Source organism: Psilocybe cubensis, chromosome 1 (assembly GCF_017499595.1).
Source record: "Psilocybe cubensis strain MGC-MH-2018 chromosome 1, whole genome shotgun sequence".
Taxonomy (NCBI): Eukaryota; Fungi; Basidiomycota; class Agaricomycetes; order Agaricales; family Agrocybaceae; genus Psilocybe; species Psilocybe cubensis.
In genome coordinates, this window is record NC_062999.1 from 1,926,202 (window position 1) to 1,947,776 (window position 21,575).

General features: G+C 47.2%; 10 protein-coding genes across 10 annotated transcripts; 4 read left to right on the forward strand and 6 right to left on the reverse strand.

Moving 5' to 3' along the window:
* Positions 1–1,170: 1,170 nt before the first annotated feature.
* On the forward strand, positions 1,171–2,945 carry JR316_0000601 (NAD-dependent histone deacetylase HST3; the record flags this gene model as incomplete). Its single annotated transcript, XM_047886415.1, has 3 exons — positions 1,171–1,314; positions 1,365–1,839; positions 1,894–2,945. 3 exons carry the CDS (start codon positions 1,171–1,173, stop codon positions 2,943–2,945), a joined length of 1,671 nt encoding a protein of 556 aa, XP_047754161.1.
* A 191-nt stretch (positions 2,946–3,136) lies between these two features.
* Positions 3,137–3,812, reverse strand: JR316_0000602 (DNA-directed RNA polymerases I, II, and III subunit RPABC2; the record flags this gene model as incomplete). The annotated part of the gene is made up of 4 exons (XM_047886416.1): positions 3,137–3,296; positions 3,351–3,613; positions 3,672–3,690; positions 3,748–3,812. 4 exons carry the CDS (start codon positions 3,810–3,812, stop codon positions 3,137–3,139), a joined length of 507 nt encoding a protein of 168 aa, XP_047754162.1.
* A 1,014-nt stretch (positions 3,813–4,826) lies between these two features.
* Positions 4,827–8,477, forward strand: JR316_0000603 (uncharacterized protein; the record flags this gene model as incomplete). The annotated part of the gene is made up of 12 exons (XM_047886417.1): positions 4,827–5,002; positions 5,061–5,193; positions 5,250–5,371; positions 5,427–5,537; positions 5,587–5,710; positions 5,758–5,830; positions 5,889–6,022; positions 6,073–6,557; positions 6,609–6,958; positions 7,012–7,085; positions 7,143–7,838; positions 7,890–8,477. The coding sequence occupies 12 exons, from the start codon at positions 4,827–4,829 to the stop codon at positions 8,475–8,477; spliced, it is 3,066 nt and encodes a 1,021-aa protein (XP_047754163.1).
* Positions 8,478–10,503: 2,026 nt separating this feature from the next.
* Positions 10,504–12,131, reverse strand: JR316_0000604 (uncharacterized protein; the record flags this gene model as incomplete). Its single annotated transcript, XM_047886418.1, has 4 exons — positions 10,504–10,584; positions 10,636–10,719; positions 10,779–11,720; positions 11,775–12,131. 4 exons carry the CDS (start codon positions 12,129–12,131, stop codon positions 10,504–10,506), a joined length of 1,464 nt encoding a protein of 487 aa, XP_047754164.1.
* A 170-nt stretch (positions 12,132–12,301) lies between these two features.
* Positions 12,302–13,200, reverse strand: JR316_0000605 (Cytosolic Fe-S cluster assembly factor CFD1; the record flags this gene model as incomplete). Its single annotated transcript, XM_047886419.1, has 2 exons — positions 12,302–12,726; positions 12,780–13,200. 2 exons carry the CDS (start codon positions 13,198–13,200, stop codon positions 12,302–12,304), a joined length of 846 nt encoding a protein of 281 aa, XP_047754165.1.
* Positions 13,201–13,489: 289 nt separating this feature from the next.
* Positions 13,490–14,836, reverse strand: JR316_0000606 (replication factor C subunit 4; the record flags this gene model as incomplete). Its single annotated transcript, XM_047886420.1, has 8 exons — positions 13,490–13,519; positions 13,573–13,659; positions 13,709–13,742; positions 13,789–14,081; positions 14,134–14,431; positions 14,479–14,585; positions 14,638–14,749; positions 14,799–14,836. 8 exons carry the CDS (start codon positions 14,834–14,836, stop codon positions 13,490–13,492), a joined length of 999 nt encoding a protein of 332 aa, XP_047754166.1.
* Positions 14,837–15,010: 174 nt separating this feature from the next.
* On the forward strand, positions 15,011–16,591 carry JR316_0000607 (Serine--tRNA ligase, chloroplastic/mitochondrial; the record flags this gene model as incomplete). The annotated part of the gene is made up of 3 exons (XM_047886421.1): positions 15,011–15,059; positions 15,115–16,156; positions 16,213–16,591. The coding sequence occupies 3 exons, from the start codon at positions 15,011–15,013 to the stop codon at positions 16,589–16,591; spliced, it is 1,470 nt and encodes a 489-aa protein (XP_047754167.1).
* Positions 16,592–16,856: 265 nt separating this feature from the next.
* JR316_0000608 (Protein lsb5) lies at positions 16,857–18,670 on the reverse strand (the record flags this gene model as incomplete). Its single annotated transcript, XM_047886422.1, has 9 exons — positions 16,857–17,387; positions 17,456–17,542; positions 17,597–17,668; positions 17,719–18,071; positions 18,140–18,182; positions 18,239–18,314; positions 18,384–18,425; positions 18,494–18,558; positions 18,620–18,670. 9 exons carry the CDS (start codon positions 18,668–18,670, stop codon positions 16,857–16,859), a joined length of 1,320 nt encoding a protein of 439 aa, XP_047754168.1.
* Positions 18,671–18,898: 228 nt separating this feature from the next.
* Positions 18,899–20,232, reverse strand: JR316_0000609 (uncharacterized protein; the record flags this gene model as incomplete). The annotated part of the gene is made up of 5 exons (XM_047886423.1): positions 18,899–19,590; positions 19,644–19,716; positions 19,773–19,913; positions 19,966–20,102; positions 20,154–20,232. 5 exons carry the CDS (start codon positions 20,230–20,232, stop codon positions 18,899–18,901), a joined length of 1,122 nt encoding a protein of 373 aa, XP_047754169.1.
* A 99-nt stretch (positions 20,233–20,331) lies between these two features.
* On the forward strand, positions 20,332–21,504 carry JR316_0000610 (U3 small nucleolar RNA-associated protein 11; the record flags this gene model as incomplete). Its single annotated transcript, XM_047886424.1, has 4 exons — positions 20,332–20,553; positions 20,607–20,720; positions 20,775–20,964; positions 21,017–21,504. The coding sequence occupies 4 exons, from the start codon at positions 20,332–20,334 to the stop codon at positions 21,502–21,504; spliced, it is 1,014 nt and encodes a 337-aa protein (XP_047754170.1).
* Positions 21,505–21,575: the final 71 nt, after the last annotated feature.

Genomic DNA, 21,575 nt, shown 5'->3' on the forward strand with positions numbered 1-21,575 from the left:
GGCCAAAAACTTCCGAAGGGGAGCTGGACTATACACGGTTTATGGCCTGATAATTGTGACAGGTGTGTGTCCCGGCTGTGAAGCTATGCCCTATGTGTTGAAAGTGTAATTGGAGCTCTTTTGACTCCTATTGCGATCTATCACGTCAATTTGATCGTGTACCTTCGCCTGCCACGCTACCTGATGGCACGCCAGTACCACCTTACAAAGGTCCAGGCGTTGACACCTTTATTAAAAGCTTCGGAAGAGAAGACCTTCTGGATTTTAGTGAGCGTTGCATTTACAATTATAGATGGTAAACGACTTACTTACATAGTACCCAAGTGAATAAATATTGGGTGGCTCAGGGATCAACCAACGCAGATTTTTGGGCACATGAAGTATGTTCTAAATTGCATTCAGTGTTAGTTTAAAACTGATGACGGAACCAGTTCTCGAAACACGCAACTTGTACCTCAACATTTGACGTTGCATGCTACGGCCCCAAATACAAAAAGCACCAGGATGTTGTGGATTTCTTTGATGCAGTCATAAGAGCATTTCACCATTTCCCGACTTTCGATATGCTTGCAGCGTACGTATTAGCTGTTATGAGGATCAATACCATCGTTCATGGGATACTTTCACAGTGCTGGTATCACGCCATCTAACAGAACGACTTATACGTTGTCACAGCTTCAGACAGCCATCAAGATCCAAACCGGCAGCATACCATTTTTCGGATGCACAAACAACGGTACTGTTCTTTCGGAGGTCTGGTACTTCAATCACGTTTTTGGAACGGTGAGTCTGTGCACAGCTTGTGTTATGTTTCTGGTCATAACGCGACGTTATGTCAATTTGACCATCAGGAACAATTTGGAACCTACAAAACGCTTGATTCTACGACACCTTCAAGCTGCTCTAGCAACTTACCCATTAGATACCTTGAGCGCACACCCACCTCGGAACATGAAGTTCGTCGATAGTTATGAGTTGGGTTAGTTGATTGTGAATTGGTTGTGCCAATCCAAGTTCAAACGCGTCGTTCGGGAGCAATAGTAATTAGTTAATTGACGCGACCCACGTGATATACGCGACGCGAATTGAACCAAATAAAGAATAACAGTTGGTCGTGAATGTTTTTGGTTCGAGTTTACGGACAACACTGTTTCTCTTCCGCGTCAAAAAATGACTGTCACATTGGACTTGGAATCCGCTCAAACTGATGCTCAAACACGTAGGAGTCTCTCTGACATCTCACTTGCCGTTGCAAAAGGAAAGAAAATCGTTGTTGTTACTGGTGCGGGTATCTCTTGCTCCTGTGGTATTCCTGTACGTTGCCATCCCATCCGTTTACCAGTAAAGCACCGAACTATCTCTAGGACTTCCGCTCATCTGACGGCCTTTATGCCATGGTTAAAGAACAATACCCAGACGTCGTTTTGAAAGGCCGTGACCTTTTTGATGCTTCTCTGTTTCGCGATGCCACATCCACAGCTGTATTTTATACCTTCATCTCCCAACTCAAACGGTCCATCGATAAAGCAGAGCCCACCCAAACACATCAATTTATCAAGATCCTGGACTCGAAAAAGAAACTTTTACGATCCTACACACAGAATATCGATGGGTTGGAAGCCCGGCTTGGTCTATTGGGGTCCTCGTGCCATGAAGCAAAGTCTAACGGCAAAAGCAAGACTAAAATTCGCACGAAGGATGTTCGTAATGTTCAACTCCATGGAGACATTCACCGTGTGCGATGTGTGGCGTGTTCTGCAGAATTTCCTTGCGAAGAAAAGCATCTTGTAGTATTCGAGCAAGGGAATGCACCAGAGTGCCCCGAATGTTTGCTACGTTGTATGTTCGAATTTTCAGTTTGCTAGTATAAGCTTCTTAATTTCCTTGCTCTAGCTGAGGCCAGGGCCGCAAGGTCAGCCCGTCCTATCCGCGTTGGCACTTTGCGCCCTGGAATTGTTTTGTACGACGAATCACACCCACTTGGGGACGACATTGGCGCCATTCATACTTTCGATCTCGGTCGTAAACCAGACATGCTCATTATCATGGGAACTTCACTGAAAGTACACGGGCTGAAGAAACTTGTAAAGGACTTTGCCAGAACTATCCATTCGTCCACCACCTCTTCTACAGCGTCGAGTTCCAAGAAACCTTTCAAAGTCATTTTCGTTAACAAGACAGCACCTGGTGCTGAATGGTCGGATATTATTGACTATCACATCTCTGGGGAAACAGATAGATGGACGAGCAAAGTAATTGAAGACTGGAAAAAGATGAGACCAGCCGACTGGGAGATTCAACAAACTCTGATAGAAAATGAATGCGACACTTCAATGACAAATGGGCTTAAACTTGGAAAATCTCTTCTGTCGACCAAAGTGAAGACCAAAAAGGCAGCTTCCGGGCGAGAAAATATTCCCATTTTACCCCCCGACTTGACACAAAATGTACCTACTCGAAGCGAAAACTTGAAGCCTGTCCCTCCTCTCTCTCCCAGTAAACGTCAGCAAAAATCCTGCCACTACAACGATGTGGAATCGAGTCCCTCAAAGCGCCAGACATTGTCCGTTAACCGAAATGTAATACCTCAAGAAGAGCGGAAAATGCTTTTTGCAGAAGCTACGAATAAATCTTCTGTGATTGCCAAAGATCCCAGGGAATTGTCGCAGATGGACATCTCACTATGCGATTTGCGCCCACCGAGCAGATCTCGTAAAACTTCGACAAAAGATCGAAATGTGAAGAGCGTCGAAACATCAGCGATGGACATCAGCAAGCTTGACTTGTCAATGCACGATGCTTCGATATTGTTATCTCCGACCAAAGTACCATCCAAAGCCAAACGTCCTGTAAAGCAGCATACAGTAACTTCAAGACCTGTCCGACGGTCCGCCAATGTTGGTGCAGGCAAGCGTGTCTCAAGGAAGCGGCCAGAAGTTGTATGATGTTTTGGTTTCTTCCCTTGGTCAGTGTTGTATTTCTTTATGCTCTCGCTGTTGAGATGCATTGTAAATTATTTCTTTTGTCTATTTGTGTCGTATTGTGGATTCCTCTGTGCATTCCAAATAATCGATTAAAGTAAAAGTGGACTAGTCGTTAGCAAAAAATACGTGAGCAAGATAAAGTGGACGGGTTTCTAATCAGTAATAAGTTCAGAAACACTCCAATCCTCAAAGCTGCCATCAGGAAGGTATCGTCGGATAATGAGTGGGATTTTGCGTTGGGAAAGTTCTTTAATGGCAATTTGCAGAGCATCTGTTTCGCCATCTAGTGGGACAAGAACAGGAGCGTTCATACTTATAAAAAGGAGATTCAGACCATGGTACATATTGTGATTAAAGTACACGAACCTGATTTGCAGCGCTCTTGTGCCTAATATCCGTGCTCGTTCGTATTTTGTTAGATATGGCGTCGTTATACGAATTTTGTTGGGTTGACGCTCTCCAGAGATTCCAGCACCACCATTTGTGTCATCTCCATTGGCCATTTCTTGGTCACCGTCGGCCCCATGGGCACCGCCATGGGCTGCATCTTCGCCCAAAGGCATACCATCTTCGCCTACCTCCGCATTTTCACCGTCTTGCTCATTCGCGAGAAGGTCATAGCCTTCATCCTACGAGGGCAGATATATAATAAGGGCAAGAATGCGTCGAGATACCAGAATAACATACAAAGGCTCCATCGTTATACCTATGCAAGTTAGGTCAGAACAAGACTGGCGGAGGCATCTCGAATTCGAAGACATACCCTGGCCCTGCTTCGTAGTCATAGTCATCACCGGCACGTCCTCCATCGTAACCATCATCAGACATTTGTACAAACTTTGCGGGTGTATGTGATGAGAGTAATTTGTGAAGTGCTTTGCAACAATGTGACGTGACAAGATTTGCTATTTGTGACGGTTCGGGGAAAGTGACGAAGCTGAAGCGTTATACACTAATGGTGGCATACATTGCCATATCTACTGCTAGACTTGAGAAGCAACTAGCAATGACGCGAACTTGGGAACTCGAGCGTTGACTTGAACGACCACGAAGGTTCCTCGCAGCCTTCAAACTGGTTCCAATGCTGACGGTCACATGAAGTACAGTGAAGAGATGTGGGATTGCGTTCGCCTTTTTGGATTGCGCGACTCCTCGTCGCTGACTCCGCGGGCGACATACCGGAGAGCCTGGGACCTCTTTGGACAGTTGAATTTCGGGACCGGTCTTCCTATGCCAATCATTGGAATTTCCTCCTCGGGGACGCGAAAGAGCTTCCTTTGTCCAGTGCAACCCAATTCCCTCGTTCAGAAATTGCCATCAATGGCAGCGTACTTCCTGGAGGCCAATTAGTTCGAGATCTCAACTTGGCTGATGTCCTGGCGGTCAAATAGTCTGACGCGCATATATCCATGTTCATGTGTTCTTCATGTTGCGCAGAATCGAAACATCCTGTTCTGGCGCGAGCCACTCGCCTGAGTGCCTCCAGCCAGTTATTTCAACTGCCCGGATATTCTGCAGAGCGAGTATTGCGAAGCAGTGACATGACAGCAAGCTAAGGAGAGATATTCGATGATCAGATGGCGCTCGACGAGATCGTCGATGAGTTGCCCCTCTACCCATCCCTTTCGGGTCCATTTGGCAGCGTCGGGGGCCGTGGAACGTGGCAGGAGGCGCATACATGTTCCATCAGCGCATCGATTAATTAATGTGCCAGACTGGTGTTGTATTATTTCGATATTTCGATGTTTTACCTGTTTCTCGTAATTACTCCAGCTCCATTTGTAATGTCCAATCTCCCCTTCCTTTTCAACAAGGACATACTTTTCTGCATTTGCTTTTCCGATGCCCCCAGAGCCACGCCTTTCTCCCGCCTGGACTCCATCGTCTAGTGCTCCTCTTCTCACCCCTGTCGCCAAATCCTTCACCATGCAGCTCACTGACCCATCCGACGTTAGCTCGACAACCAGCAAGCACAAAGAAGACAAACTGCCGCATGACGCCAGTGTCTTTGTAGGAAGGTTCGTATCATTGCTGCCTTTAGTCGTCAACCATGTCATCCTCAGTTTATGTTCGCAGCCTTCCATCCAATATGGACCAAGGCGACCTGACTCGTCTGCTCATGGATCATCTGTCGGAGCACACGCAAATTAAGAATATCAAGGTCGTGCGAGATTCGAAAGGTGGTGTCTGCGCTTTTGTTCAATGCGAGGTTTGGCCCTTTCTGGTGATATTCTTCCTCAATATTTCAACATATATGCGCTTTAGAATGCCCAATCTGCAACGTCTTTGATACAAACTCTGCACTCCAGTGTCCCCAGACCTTTTCTTGGACGCATATTGCGGTACGAACCCGCCCGGGCCTTTAGATCTTTAATTATTTCTTATCGGTGCGCTCTGCTTCGCCTTTCTCGTCCCCCTACGCCTAAATACAGTCATTGTTAGCGAGCCAGTTCAGTATATGACTTCGACTGGCGCCAATATGGCTTTTATTCGTAGTGAGGTCAAATTAGAATTGCCAACCGCCATGAGAATCTGGAAGCATAGAAACTCTAGGTACGCATACATTTTACTCGTCAAGTTCATCCGAAGCTCACTTTGTCAGATTTCACAATATTTTATATAATGTAGAGGCTATACAAGCGGCTGAAGCATCTACCAGTAAAGCTTCAGATGCTACTACCGAAGATGATGTCTTTCACCTTCATCCTCTTAAGTTTGATGAAAATGTGAGAGTAAACCTGACTCACAATTTCTTTCTAACAAGCCTGTATAGTCGTTACGCAGTCTAGCATCATACTTTGGCCCTCTTGAAAAATTTTCACCGCTGCAGGTAGCAAATGCGAATGGTTAGCCTCCCTACCTTTTGTCTCTTTGATGTTTAACAAACATCTTGTAATATCATAGACATTGACCCTCAGATGCAAATCCCGTTCGGGTCGTACCCAGAGCAGCACAGATCTCCTCGTTTGCCCTCGATGGATGATTTATGCTGGGAAATTAAATGGGAGCACCGCGATGATTGTGTCAGCGCTTTAATGGTGAACCTTCCCCTTTTCTTTGCAATGATGATCACTCAACTGGTTTACAGACGCTTAGAAGAGTACCGCATCTCACAGTGACTTGGGCTCATCAGCCTAACACACCTGGACAAGGATTAGGCCTGTCAGGTCATCGCCATCCTTTCCAATCATACTCTCCTCACAACAATCGTCACCGCCCATTTGTTCATCAATTGCCTCCCCATCATGCACATGCCAACCATTTTCAGCAGCTCACATTCTCGACTGGAACCATCATCGGCCATCCCAAAACCTATCTTGTGGGGCCGATGCAAAGTGCAAATGACCATGATCCCGAAGTAATGCATGAATCTTGGGCCGATGAATCTGATTCCACTGTCACACGCAATGAGATCAATTCCTGTCAACCTGGAGAGAGTGGTCATATTTCTTCTCCAGTTGCAGAAGGATTGCCTCCCGTTGGTTCGGTGCGCGAAACCGCCACTGGCAAGGACACACAGGAGAACACTGACAAGGTTGAACCAAAATTGCCAACACAACAAGATCAATCAAGGTGCTTGACTTAATTTCATTACCGCTTTTCCGCATTGATGACTTTGTTTAGGGAACCCTCCACGCAAGATGTTAACTCATTTGATCAAGATGGCCAAGATCTTTTTATACCTCCGACACCTGCTTTGGATTCATCCACTATTACCCCAATAACGCCGGATTCCAAATTTCCTACAACACCAGCTTCTTCTACAAAAAATTATCATTATCCCGCCAAAGGCTCTGACTACAAAGAATCCTGTGGCTCATCCAAAGACAACCGACAAGAGCGAGAAATTGATCCAACTACCTTGTTTGTTGGTGGTTTGGAAATGTTCGGCCCCGGAGCATGGAATGAAGAGAAAGTCAAAGCCTTCTTTTCACGATTTGGAGGTTTAGAATATGTCAAAGTCGTTCGTCCAAGTGAGTTCTTTCTTTGCTTGTGGTACTTATGTTCCTCTGATTACACGATTTAGTGAATTCATGTGCGGCCTTTGCTTTTGTGAAATTTAACAACACTGAAGCTCCTGCTCGAGCCGTGCTTGAAGAGGTCGGTTACACTATTTTCATTTTTTTCACTCATCGATTAAATGGGTTCTATAACTAGCACAATCGCGTCTACGAAGGCCGGGCCATGCGAGTGCAGTTGCGGGACTGTAACCCACCAAAAAACAACTGGAAATACAGTCGTGGGCGTGGTGGACGCCCCCACCAACATAACTTTGGAGCTCCGAGACGAATCAACTACAGACCATCATTCAGTTCTCTGGAGAGGCCCTCTTTCCCCTTGAGTCAGGATAAATACAACTTCTTAGAGGTCGGGGTAGGCTCTAAGGTTCAGAATTTACCCCCAATTCATGGTTCATCTCAAATGGTCCGACCTCCTGGAAACGATACATCCTCAACATGTAATGCCTCTGAATCGTCTTCTGTAGACATTTCTTCAATCAGCAGGAATAGCCCTCCGAGAGAAAATTACCGTGAATGGTACGATGACGCCGAGTCTTCTGTGCACACCCCAGAACCGTCTTTGGGGTCTTCAGCATCCACTAACGCACCTGCTTTCTCGACTTCTCCATCATACGGGTATCCAGTACCAAATGGCCCTTACTTTTCGCCGCCTTCCTGGGTACATTCATATCCTCCTCATGTACCCTATCAAGTCCCTTATTATACTGGGTATTCAATGTATCCTCCAACAGCGGTCCAGCCACCGCAGGTTCTGGCTAGCCCTCCTGGATCGGACATCGGAGGTCCTGCAGCAGGATTACAGAACAACTGGCCGCCGGTAGGGATGTACACTGTAGGTCATGCATATTTCTACCCTATAACATCTTCTTACCCGCTTATCCAGCCTTATATCCCATATTCTACCATGCCCTCCAGGACACAGTTGGCTGAACAAGGTCAGCAGCAGGCTCATGTGCCTCCACAAGCACCGGTCGTCCCAACGGGCTTCATCCAGAACGAACAAGGTACACTTATTGCTGTTTATCAGCCTGAAGCCCTTGATCAGTATCTTGCGGGTGCTACACCTATGCCTGCCAGCGGCGTTGTCTCTACTCAACAAAGGTGGGAATATACTGGTCCTCAGTTTGTTGACCCAGGAATCACAACATCCAGTTCTTTCGCCCCGCAACACAATCGCCCAAAATCAGCCGGATTGCATATTCCTCCGCTTCGAACATCTGTTACACCACCTCGTGAAATTGATATCAACGTTAGCTCACCTCTCTATCGCCGACAAGGCCCTGCCAGACGTGAATCCCAGCAAACACATGGATTCAACAGGCCCCCTAATCATCAGAGGCCCTTTCACAATGGTCGTCCCGCTCGAGCCCATATGCACTTCCCTGCAAATATCAATGTAACGGACCTCGGACACGCTTCTGCACAGCCGACAACATCTGGAGACTGGAATAGATGGAATAATGCACGTTAAGATTCTGGTCTTCTACTTCTGGCGTTTTCGTTTGAATTACCATTGTCATAAGCGACATAATCTTTCATTCTATTCTAAAATCACGCTTGCCTTCTTTTGTGCAGGATGCTGTACCAATATGGACAGTTTTATCAATATCAAAAACCCTTCTAAAATTATTTCTTTCTATTACTCTTATATTTCTAGGAAGATTGCATGTATAGACCTCGTCTTTGTCGTGTCTAACTTCCGCCGCACTCAATCCTTAAATATATATATATATTCTGCCAGTGTGTGTGGCACATAATTTGTATATTGATTCGACATGGTTGAAGTTTACCAAACAACTGATTGAAAACAAAATTTAGGAACAAGGCATTCATTGTCCAAAACATGTGTGGTAAATTGAACAAATTACCTTGATAAGAATAGACCACATAATCAAAAGGGCATGCGCACCAGAACGACAGATAGAGGAGAACTTGGCAAACAATGGCGACATCCCGGTTTCCTTTCGATGTTATCATCAAAAAAGGTTTCTGTCCAATGTTGCACTCCACTCTTTGGGTTTGCGAGGGAAGGACCGAGGTGAACTGTAGCGATAGTCTATGTACCGATTAACATTGAGGAAATGTAAAGTTCTGGACCATTCCGCCGAAAACGGCGGTTTTATACATTAGAGAAGGCATGCGTAGTGGAGAACATACGCGTCAATCTTCGCGGGTTTCCTCTGTTTTCAGTGTTTTACACCATGTCATATGATGGGGTAACAATTTTTTGATTTTTTTGGCCCAAGTAACTGCTTTACGAATGAAGCAATAAAAATTCACAGAAGGAGAGTGAACGGGCACCCGCATGGAAGCAAAAGGCAGGCGGTGGAAGAGAGCAAGAGAGGTGTATATAATTTACCAACACAAGCTTTGCCAAGGACGCCTCGATGCAAAGACGCCGAGCCTCCCTTGGGGGAGCCCGTCAAGCTTCTTGCCCAGTGCACACTGCATATACAAGCTTTGAGCCAGTGTGAACCTCGGAACGGAATACGAAGCGGGAATATGAACCGTTTTGGGGTTGCCATGGGCGCGATCCAGAATCCAGGCTGTCCACCTGCATGCAATTGAAAGAACATAATCTAGATGAGAACTGTCTCCAATTGTTCTCGTTGCGTGAGGTGCCGAAATTCGTCAAACATAATTCCACACTGTTCGATAGATAGCAGTATTCCAGTATGCCGGATAGAGGCAGTACAATTCTGTAATGATTGCCACCGAGAATCCCAAGAGATTGAGTTGCTCTTCAAAGATCCAAATTGGATAGACATTTAATATTGGGAGTCGATAGGTACCAAGAACACCGGCAGTGGAGCTACGCTCTTTTCCATGGGACTTTGCTCCCGAGTAGTAAGTCTATTGGGTTTTATAGAGTCATTTGCATAGAGAGAGCTTGGAAGCCCTTGGTCATTGGACAGATGAGACTTTATTCAAACAACTAGGTGACAGGCATGCCTAAAATTGTGGTTAGCCATTCCTGTCAATGGAATATAACCTATCTGCAGTAGCTGTACAGTACTTCGAAGGGGTCTCAAGTTAGATGCCCGGTACACTGATACGGTATTTTGTAGAGAGGGCAGTGGGAAGCGTCGGTAACGCTACATCGAAGAGCTTATTTTTAGTAACGATCGATCGACCAAGGAATAAAAAAGACATGCGGATCGACAAACAGATCTAATTTTAGATCCCATTTTTCCCCACTTCCTAATTAATTGCAATAGGGAGACCGGTTTATTTGTGCAGGACAAATTATAGTGTTACAAAGACTACGGTGGGAGGTTTCAATGAGGGTATCTAGAGGTCCGTGTAAGGTAATGAATGATAAGTGGTTTGCATATGGTATATCTTGAGCAAATCATGAGAATCAGGTATGAAGGGGTTAACTATGAAAGCTTACCGCATAATCATAATGGGACGTCAAGGTCGTAAACGGAAGGGGGTACACAGTCAATGAAATAGAAAGATAGGCGTGTCGTTTTTTACAATACATGTATTTGGGGCTATCGCTTGTTCCCCGATATCCAAGAAACTTGCACACTGCCAACACCCGCAATGAAAACCTTGGCCCGAATCCGGCAGACCTACACGACCTTGTCAGAAATGCTATTGCAAGTAAATTTCAAGAAGCGTACTGTATCAGCCACTTCGGGGTCGCGAAAGTCAATTTGTAAATCTCCATTAGGCATCCTTGAGATATTGCGGATATCGCCAAAGCTCTAGACGACGGCCAGCAGAAATGAGAACAGACCACAAAAAATGAATCAACAATTCATACCTCGCACCATCGCTTGATACCTTCAAACTTGCGAGTTTCGGTAACGCTCACTCCACTAACGATTAGCTTTTTCTTTTTGCGATGAGTTCTTGAATTTAGAGAGGAGAATTTAACGCGATTGAGTGAGCTACTGGACGGGTATGGGATCCCGCTTCGATTCGGTTCGTGTTTGTTGAAGCGATAGACGGGAGGGGGGTCAAGATCATCCTCGTCATCGTGATTCTCATTAGGCGATGACTGATGCTTCAGAGCGAGAGGAATGCGCTGAGTAGCCTTGCCTTTTCCAAGAGTTGCACTATTATGCTCGTTTTGATTCGGCCCATCTGTCTGCGGAGATGACAATTGAACGGAAGAAATTGAAGCGGAAAACATTTTGGACAATGTTTTCGAGGATTTCCGCTTCCGCACGCGCAGAGATTCGAAAACAGATATTTTTGAAGGTGATGTGGGGGCGACACTTTCCAGAGTTGTAGTCGTCCGAGATGTGTTCCACGTTGTATAAGTATCACCGGAAGAGACGCTCGGACGCGAAGGAGCACATTGGATGTCTGATCCGCCTACTGAAAGCTGAGAAATAGATGATTGAGGGAAATGGCCCAACACACTGGGACGCCATTTCGCGGGGGCGGAAGCGCGTGGATTGGTGGTGGCGGCAAGGTGATTTGAAGCACTAGTGGCTATGGTGCCCAAGCTAGATGAGCGTGTATGCTGCTGCGAGATTGCTGTGTCTACGAAAGAAGGTGGACCAGTGCTTGAGCGTGGGGTACGCGGAAAGAGGGACAAGCGAGAGAAAGCGCGAGAGGCTGCTGCTTCCATGCTAGGTGAAGAGGGAGCGGAAGATTTTGGGGCGCGGGAGAAAGACAGGTTGAGGGTTTTAAAAGACGGGGTTATGGAGTGGCGGGGGGATTTATGAGCACTCCGAGAAACGGGGGTAATGGGAACCTGAAATGATGCATGATGAATACAATACTTGGACTGATAAATGAAGGAGCATACCTGCTGCAAAGGGTCTTGGACTGTTGTTTTGTGTGGAATGTCGTCATCATCAACAAGGTCATAACTGAGTATGGATGCAAAATCATCCTCGGGCTCTGGCTTGCGCTCAAAGGAAAAGCGAGGCAGTTCTGGGTAGGCGAGATACGGACTTGTGGGGGACGAGCACGAGTGGGTGGGGGCGAACAGGTCATCGTCTGAGGGGGGGACATCAACATCAGCGTGTAACTGCTGCTCTGTGATCCATTTGTCGAGCATGCTGGAGCGCCTATGCCTGCGGGTGTTGTTTGGCGGGATGTAAGGCTGCACGCTAAAGGGATCCTCGTCGGCGGTGGTATATGGCTGGTCGAGGGCGTCCATGGCGGGGAGGAGAGGAGGGGAGATGGGGGACGGAAGAAAGGACTATTTGAAGGACATGAGGGAGAGTGAAGAGTGGATCGCTGCTTCTCAGACGCGTCGTGTTCGGAATCAACATAGATTTTGCTATATTGGGACTCAACCACTGCAACGAGGCAAGACATTCATCTAATTTAGCCCAGCGATTCTACCACACCCTTCACAATATCTTTGAACAGTTTCCCCGTCGCTGTCTTTTCATATCGTTCAAGCAGCCGGAATACACCCCCACCGTCCTCACCAACGCCCCCGTCTAGCACAGACACAAGTTCCGTGTCCACAGGCAGCGTTCCAAGGAATCGCAGTCCTTCTTTCCGCGCCATTTCTGACCCGCCTCCTGTTGAGAAAACGTTGCTGACTTCCCCGCAACATGGGCACGCATATCCACTCATGTTCTCGATAAGCCCAAGGACAGGCAGATTTACGGCACGCGTGAACGAGAGGCACTTCATCGCGTCCATGAGGGCCACGGCTTGCGGTGTCGTTACAATGACAGCTGACAGTCGAGAATGTACCCCCGCCATGTGTTCCATTAGAGAAAGATGTTCGTCCGATGTCCCTGCCATGTCCGTCAGCACAAAGAACCATGTATGTTCCAAGGAATGCATTCACCAGGGGGTGTATCGATAACAAGGTAATCAAGCTCGCCCCATCTCACATCGCTGAGGAATTGTCGTATCATTCCGTTCTTTTTGGGTCCCCTCCATACTACAGAGTCGCCCTTGTTCTTCAGCAGGAAGCCTACGCTCATGCAAGCCACTCGAGCACTCGGCCCGTCCGCATATACCGGCACCCAGCCGTCGCTGCTTTGGTGAACACCCTGATCGTCGATTCCAAACATACGCGGGATCGACGGTCCTGTAAGATCGACATCCAGAATACCCACTTTGACATTCGGTGAGGATGCCGCCAAGTTGAGCGCTAGCTGTGTCGACACCGATGACTTTCCGACCCCCCCTTTACCAGCTAGGACTAGTATGATATGTTTGACATTTTGCAGGCGCCGCGTCACCGCTGTCTCTTGTAGTGCCATCGTTGAAGTAAGTTATAGAGCATGTCGGGCTGTCTTTCTTCATGATTACGAACCAAACAAAATCATTCTGAGATTGTGTATTTGTCATCCTCGACTCAATTTCAGATGCCCAGTACTTACTGGCTACATCGAGGGGTAGCAATCGTTAGTGTGAGAATAATATACAAGGCCGAAATTAAGGCTACATCATAAGGCATAACAAGAACCTGATGAATGACAGTAGATTCTGCCACCACTCAGGTAGACACCGCCATCCAAAGACAAACATGGATTTGAAAAACCGTATCCGTCAAACGGCAAAGAGCTCGGGTTTTAGGTGCTGAAAACATGGTGGATATGACGAATATTTCATTCAGTTTCTACAGCACTCACCACTTTACACAGCCGAGCAGCGAGTCCTGCAAGCTGGACAAGTGTCCCCACACCCTCCAGAATTCTCATGTGTGTAAAGCCGATTTCCTATTGAAATCATGAGCATTTAAATATAAATATAAATAGATGATATTACCTTGATGTACTCAAGCTTGGTGTATTCGGGCATTCTATAACACATTAATTCACTTTCGACTGGTGTGTGCGGCCACTCACTCATCAAATGTCTTCACAACCCGGAAAATGGTGACAACAATGTCCACAGCACTATATCCTTGTGTCCATAGCTCATTCAACCTATCCACAGCGGTGTCAACGTCGCCTTTCAGGCAAGCCCGAATGGTGGCCTGTATGATAACGGGATGCGGCTGATCGCAGACTTTAAACACGTTGTCTCCAGAGACGAAGCCAAAGCCAGAATGCGTCGATTGCAGGTTGTTGATCGCTTGCCGCATATCACCTTCTGACGTGAAAATCAAAGCAGTCAGGCCGTCATCGTTGTATTCGACCTGAACAGGAAATAAAAAAATATGTTCTAAACTATAAATTGACTGTGCTCACTTTCTCCATTTCGCAAATCTCCAGCAAGCGTTTCAATATTTCTTGGTCTTTCAGTTTGGCATATCTCAGGATGGCACATCGACTTTGTATAGGCTCGATGATTTTGTTGCTCATGTTGCATGCAAGACAGAAGCGGGTGGTATTGGAGAATATTTCCATCGTACGACGTAGCGCTTGTTGAGCACCCGGTGTCATGCTGTCCGCCTCGTCCAAAATGACAATTTTATGCCGACCTGGCGGGAGCGTCACTTTCTTTTGGGCAAATGCCTTGATTTTGCTCCGGACCACATCGATGCCACTGTTAAGAGTTAGAGACCAGATATAAGAGGTGTAAATGCTGCATACCGTTCGTCAGACGCGTTCAATTCCAGCACTCCCTCTTTATACGCGTCACCGAGAAGCTGGTGGGCTAGACAGTGAATACTTGTCGTTTTCCCAATACCTGGAAGACCCTAGAACACGGTAAATGGCGGAGTTTTATGGTAAGTGATACAAGATGCTCACTGAGATGATGATATGGGGACAATTTCCATCCCGGGCAATGATTTTCAACCGTTCAATCGTGTCCTGGTTGCCTACAATATCGTCAAGTAGCAGAGGCCGGTATTTTTCGACCCTGTCGATGGTCAGAAAAACACAACACAGATTAACGGGTTATAGCTCACCAAGGAAGCTCGTAAGGTACATCTGCCGCCTTGTTCATAATGTTGTTGAAAGGTCGTTAATTGGACGACACCGTGACGTGGTGAAGGCGAACAACGCGCTCCGTCACAACTGTGACAATATCATTTCGAGACAAATGGGGAAAAAGAATTGTCGTGTTTGGTGTTCACCTTGGCAGCAAATATTCTCTTCCGACAAACTATATTCACCACAAATGCTGTCAACGCATTTCGTGAAGACCACTCGGGCATTACCTGTTCATCGTAAGCTAACTGTCTGTCGTACCGCTATTCTTCCCTTGTTGACTGTAAACATGAGGCCAGCGAGTCTCTAGATGCACTTATTCTACAAAACCTCCGACCAGTGAGCTTCCTCAACCTCGCCTGGATTATCGCAGCATTTCCGAAAACGTGACTTCCAAATCACTGAATGCTTTGAACCGGAAAGCTGCTATTCCCAATGATGCCGTATCTTCTGTCGCAAGGGCCTACAGTGAACTGAAGCGGATATCGAGTGAGCTGAACAGTAAACGGAACGCACGTTCGGCTGTAGGAGAACGAGTGAGGCGCAGCTCCGATAGTGCTGAGAAGGAGGCTGCGTTGAATGAGGCCGCAAATCTCAAGAAAGAGGTGAAGGACCTGGAGGCGGCGCTCGAGACGGTAGAGCAAGAATGTCTACTCTCCGCCCTTTCACTTCCAAACGACACACATCCCAGTGTTCCTCTGGGCCCAGAATCTGCCGCGACCGTCCTTTCGACTCATGGGCCCCCTGTCTTGCCCTCCAATCCGAAAAGGGATCATGTAACTGTCTGTGACCATTTTGGGCTCCTTGATCTTAAGAGTGCCTCAGTGGTTTCAGGAACTTCGTGGTACTATCTTCGTCATGAAGCTGCCCTTCTGGAGCTTGCCCTGACAAATTATGCTATGAGCATTGCTGTGCAACATGGTTTTACCCCTATGATGACTCCGGATGTTGTCCGTTCTGATATCGCCGTTAGATGCGGATTTCAGCCAAGAGATGACTCCAACCCTCCAGTATCTCACATGTACCACATATCACCCACCAATCCCTCGTCTCCGGAACTTGTTTTAGCTGGAACTTCCGAAATTCCGTTGGCAGGCACATTTGCCAACAAAGTCTACTCTTCACTGAGTCTACCTCTTAAAATTGTAGGCCTTGGCCACGCCTTCCGTTCAGAGGCCGGTGCTCGATCGGCTGACACTCGTGGCTTATATCGCGTACATCAATTTACTAAAGTTGAACTGTTCTCCGTCACAACAGATGATGCCAGTGAAAACATGATGGAAGAGATGTTGTCCATACAAAAGCAAATACTCCAAGGGCTCAATTTATCTTTCAAGTCCGTTCAACTCTATTCTTGATTATTGGTCATCTACTTACCACATCTACTCACAGGGTTCTTGACATGCCTACAGAAGAATTAGGTGCTAGCGCATATCGGAAATATGATATTGAAGCGTGGATGCCTGGACGCGGTTCATGGGGAGAAGTATCATCATTGTCAAATTGCACCGATTATCAATCTCGCCGACTACACATTCGCTATCGCCCTCAAGGAGGCGTTACTGACACGCCATTACCGCGCCTTCCTTTTGCGCATACATTAAATGGCACTGCGGCGGCGATACCCCGATTAATTGTTGCTCTCATTGAAAACGGCGTGCAATTCAACGACAAAGAAGAGATTACAGGAATACGACTTCCTCACGCGCTTAGGCCGTTCTGGATCAAGAGTGGGGTGAGAGATATCATACGATGGGACGACACTGATTAATATTTCTGAAACCATCTTATTCGCCAAACGTATATACCTTTGCACTTGACCTGTCACGGTCATATTCAACGGGCAATAATTACTGGATGCAAATGGGTAAAGATGGAGCACAATGTCATAAATTATGTATATATGTAAGTCATCAGTAAATTCAGGTCTTTCCAAAGCGAGAGAATAATTCGTGTGTCAAAGGCATAGTAAGTTCCGCACAAAGCTCCAACTACAACCAGATAAATCAAATCACTGTGCTTCACAGCCAGTATAATTATGTATCCGCGAAAGGATCCGCGAACGGATCAAGTTCTCGGGCTTGGCCCTTTGTTGGGGGAGTATCTTCGTTATCTGATACCGTAACGTACGCCCGTCTAGTGGATGGGCCAGGGTTTCGTTTATGGGTCTCCTCGTCGGAAGATTCATAATCACTATACTCTGACAAGGATCCCCGATGGTCAGGTATTTCCTGTTCGTCGTCCGAGAGTGTAGAAGGTCGCATAGGTGCCGGAAGTTTAGATGAAGCCTCACCCAGAGCTCCAAAGCTCAGGTCCTCTAAATCGGGGTGGATATGTACAGGGTGTTCCTCGATGCGCTGTTTCCCTTTGGCGGTACTATCAAAATTGGGAGTGGTATTGCTTGACGGTGAGCTGATTGTGGTTGCAGCTAATGTTGATGTAATGGTTCCTGTACCGTCAGCCTTGGAGTCCGTGAATCCTGTTAATGATTCGTATGTTTCAATCGCAGACATTAACCGGTCGTTTGTTTCAATTAATGTCCCAATGACTTCTTCGTTTTCGACCAACTGATGCGAAGTGTGTCAATAACCCGGTCTTGATAAAACAGGGTGACCTCTACCTGTATGTACCGTACCACAGCTTTGCGAGCCTGTTTTGCCTTTTGGAGGCACTCCTGAACGCGTTCATTCGTTTCCAAACTGTCGGTATCCAGGTTAACCAGCTACAAAAAAAATCAATAGATGTAACTAATTGAATGACATGGAAGGAACCTTACAGTTATCGCATTTACTAAATTGTTCGAGGCTTGAGACGCATCCACAATACTGGCGAGTACGACCGCCTTGTGCTGCACCGATCTTTAACGCCGATCAAGGGAAATAAAAAAGAGATACACACTTTCTCAAACTCGAATGGTTCCCTCTTCTTTTTATTTCTTTTTTCGGCTTCGAGTCTGGCCCTTTCCTCTTTTTCCCTCTTTTTCTTTTTCTTCGCCTCCCTTTCCTCGGCCCACTTTTTCTCTTCAACCGCTAGATTATACCCCATCAAGTTTGCTAGCTCCTGGTGGTTCACGTACTCATCTCGCCGGGGCTTAGACAGATTTGTGACAGCAGACATGGAAGGGTCATCTTTATATTGCTCTTGCCAAGATGCAAGAACCAGAGAAAGTTTCTTCTTCACTCGCCTGTCCGTACTCGGGTCGTTCAAGAGATTTCTTATGGTATCTGTCATCTGTCCATCGGCAAAGGTACCTTTTTTCGTTGGTCAAGTTTAGAAGGCTTATATTCTCTGACCCTCAATTATTTGCAGCCCAACTCACTTTGGAATTTCTGGCCGCAATTCTCGACGAGAGCTTTCAGGATCTAATCGGATCGGGTTATATCGAGCGTACCATGTGAGGATGATCTAGAATACATACAACCAACGCACGATACTGCTGATGAGCATTGCCATGCTTGAGCTTCTTCCTCAGCGCTCGCGATGCTTCAGCAGGCCTGAAAGATAAGAAATATCGAGTGAGAAGATCTATTAATTGTCAATCAGGGAATTTGCAAACGACAGACCCTGAAGCTTGGAGCTTAATCGAATCAACTAGTTCGGGTATTCTGGAGAAAACGTGTCGCACAGGCAAGTAAGAGATTAAGCATGCCTGATTATATTACGGTATACGCACCCATCGTAGGCCTCTTCCGCGATGTTAGCCGATGTTAGGATTTCCACCCAATCTGTGATAGAAGACTAGATGTAGACCACCGATTATCAAACTAGTATAGCTGCGGGCAACTATTAATCCACGAACATGTGGCTTCTCTCTGCCAAAGGCATGTCTTGCAAAGCTCAGGGCCGACATAAGGATGATAGAGATGAGAGACGGATGAAGAGGAGCTCGGATTTGCGGTAACCGATTCCGTCCCAGAACTTAAGGGAAAGGATTGCGATACTAAGTAATGAGATTATGTAATAACGACGTAAACAACATCAGGTGCATGAATCAGGCGTGAATACATAAAATCGTCAAGTCAAGTACAAGGACAAGAAGTTAAAGAGTTAAGTTAGCGGATATAATATGTTTGCGCATTCATGACGCGTCACCTGCACTCGACGCGTTGGGTCCATCGTTAATATTGCCGTTCATCGATTGATGGGCGCTGGGTGTTGGTTGTATCTGGGCGGATGTTGGCCCTTGATTCCTGGAGAGATTGAGAACATGGCTCATGGTATGTTGGGGTGATATTCCCATTGGACTTTCGAGATAGAGCCGGATGAGGATGCTTTCCAGGGCAGCTGTGCTCGCGACGGGGTATTCAAAGGCTCGAGCGTGATCTCGTATCGTTTGGAATAGGGTCGCCATATTGTCCCATCGTTCTTGGGGAAGGGACTGTCCCTGGTTTGGCACCGGCTGCTGGTTTTGGAGACCAAAAGGAGTGACAGCAGAGGCAAAGTTGTATGGCTGGGCAGGCTGGGGAGTGAAAGGCTGTCCAGGCAAGGGAGCCAACATCGAAACGGCAGAGTTAAAGGAGACACCTGGGACGGGCTGCTGCTGTTGCTGTTGCTGTTGCTGTTGGTGGAGATGAGTGGATTGATGAGGGATCATTGCTGAACTGCTGGACGATGCCACTTGTTGTGATGGCTGCTGCTGCTGCTGCTGCTCTGATGCGGCCACACTCTTGTTGCGGCCGCGTTCTTTTTCACTCTGAACAGCGGCTTTGCGACCACGACGCGTAAATGGCAGGTTGGCAGGGCCAATCTCATGAGAGTGGGCGGATATGTCTGTACAGCTGATCAATTGACATCACAAGGGATCGCCAATTAAAGGAACGTACAGCATGCGCGTACTTCCTCGGTGTCGAAATAGGTTTTGTAGCTTATTGAAGCCTGACAGCCTTGTCCCTCGAGCTAGCGATGAAGATAAGCGACGAGACAGACGAGGAAACGAATGTACTGGGCCAGACCTTGCGACTGGGAACCTTGCGAACACGGTCCGGATGTTTCTTGACATACTTTTTGCGACCACTACGGGAATGCCTTGCACAGACGAGCTTTGTGTGGTCTTTGAAACGAGGAGGATCTGCCTTGCTGCCGTGGGTATCACCCTGGGAGTGGCGATAAGAATGGAGGAAGAAAGATGGAAGAAAAGAGACGGACCTTGACAAACTCGACACAGTGACGCTCCTCCTCTGCGGCACGCCAGTCCTGGAAGGCGGCGAGGTTTGGAAAGACGAGGGTATAGCCGTCGTCGGAGTCGCCTGAACCGTAAGGCTGCTTGGCGGGAGTGATAGTAGCTGGAAAAGAGGAAGGTCAGGGTTGAAGAAAGAAAAAGAAAAGAAACGGACGGGGAGGCTGCTGGGTTGACTGTTGCTGAAGGGGCTGATGGAGGGGAAGCTCTCCCAGGCGAAAATGCTGAAAGCTCATTTTGACGACAATTCGCGCTGGTCGTTCCAAATACATCCCGTTTTCGAGACAATTTTGATAATTCTTCCTTGTCACTGTCACGTCACCCTCTTTTCTACCATGACTTCCTCCCTCAGAAACTCAATCCACAGGCGCAACCACAAGGAGCGCTCACAGCTCGCCCACAGGGCAAAGCTTGGTCTCCTCGAGAAACATGCCGACTATGTCAAGCGTGCTCGCGACTACCACTCCAAGCAGGTCCGTCTTCTCCGTCTCAGGCAGAAGGCCGCAGAGCGCAACAAGGATGAGTTCTACTTTTCCATGCTCAAGGAGAAGACAAAGGTCCGTTCCCTCTTGCCACCCCCGCACCTCCACCCCACTCATCTCTCGTCTAGGGCGGCGTACACCACAAGGACAGAGGAAACGTAGCACTTCCTACCGATATCGTCAAAGTCCTCAAGTCCCAGGACGAGAATTACGTTCGCACCATGCGCACATCAGGCCTCAAAGTATGTCACTCTTGCTCAAATCTCACATCCATCCTGATCTTACAAATCACTCAGAAAATAGACAAAATCAAAAATAATCTCATGGAGATGGCGGATTTGCTCCATACCCCCGCCGAAGAGATAGACGAGCCAGACCTGGATGAGCGCGAGTTGAAGATCCTGCAAGCCGCTCGCATTCTCCACACCTCAGGCAAGGCTTCTCGGAAACGAAAGCATATTTTGTTCGCAGAGTCTGCCGAAGAAGGTCATCCCCATCCAGTCTCCATTTTGTCTGCTCATACTGACTGATTTCTCAGCTGCCCGTTTGTCTGCAAAGGGCAAAGGCAAGGAGACTATCCAGGATCCAGCCGAAGAATTGTCACATGAGACGCTAGAAGAGGTCGACTTGGGATGGAAATCAACAGAAGCCAAGAAAAAGTCAAGGCGAAAATCTGCGGATAGTGCAACGGGCAATCAATCAGAATCCAGCCTCTTGACCGAAACTGTGCAACGAGATGTGGAAAAGCGCCGCAAACTGCTCAAAGAACTTTCCGCCAGACTGGATCGCGATCGACAGTTGCGGTATGCAGAACGTGAATTCGAGATGCAGCGACAACTGATGGGAAAGGGTGCCCGAAAGAAGATACAGGGTGTTGAAAAGGTCGAAGGAGACGAAGAGGAAGAGGAAAATGAAGACGAAATCGACGCACGAAAAGGCAGGAGAAGGCAGCCTGCATCGAGACAAATAGATGAAGAAACTTACCGACCCCGAGTTTACAAATGGCGTTTAGAACGTAAACGTTGAAACTGGGGTTTCCTTCCAAAAGTATTTTTGCATCTTGCTCTTTGTATCCGTGATAGATTCCAATGTCCAGG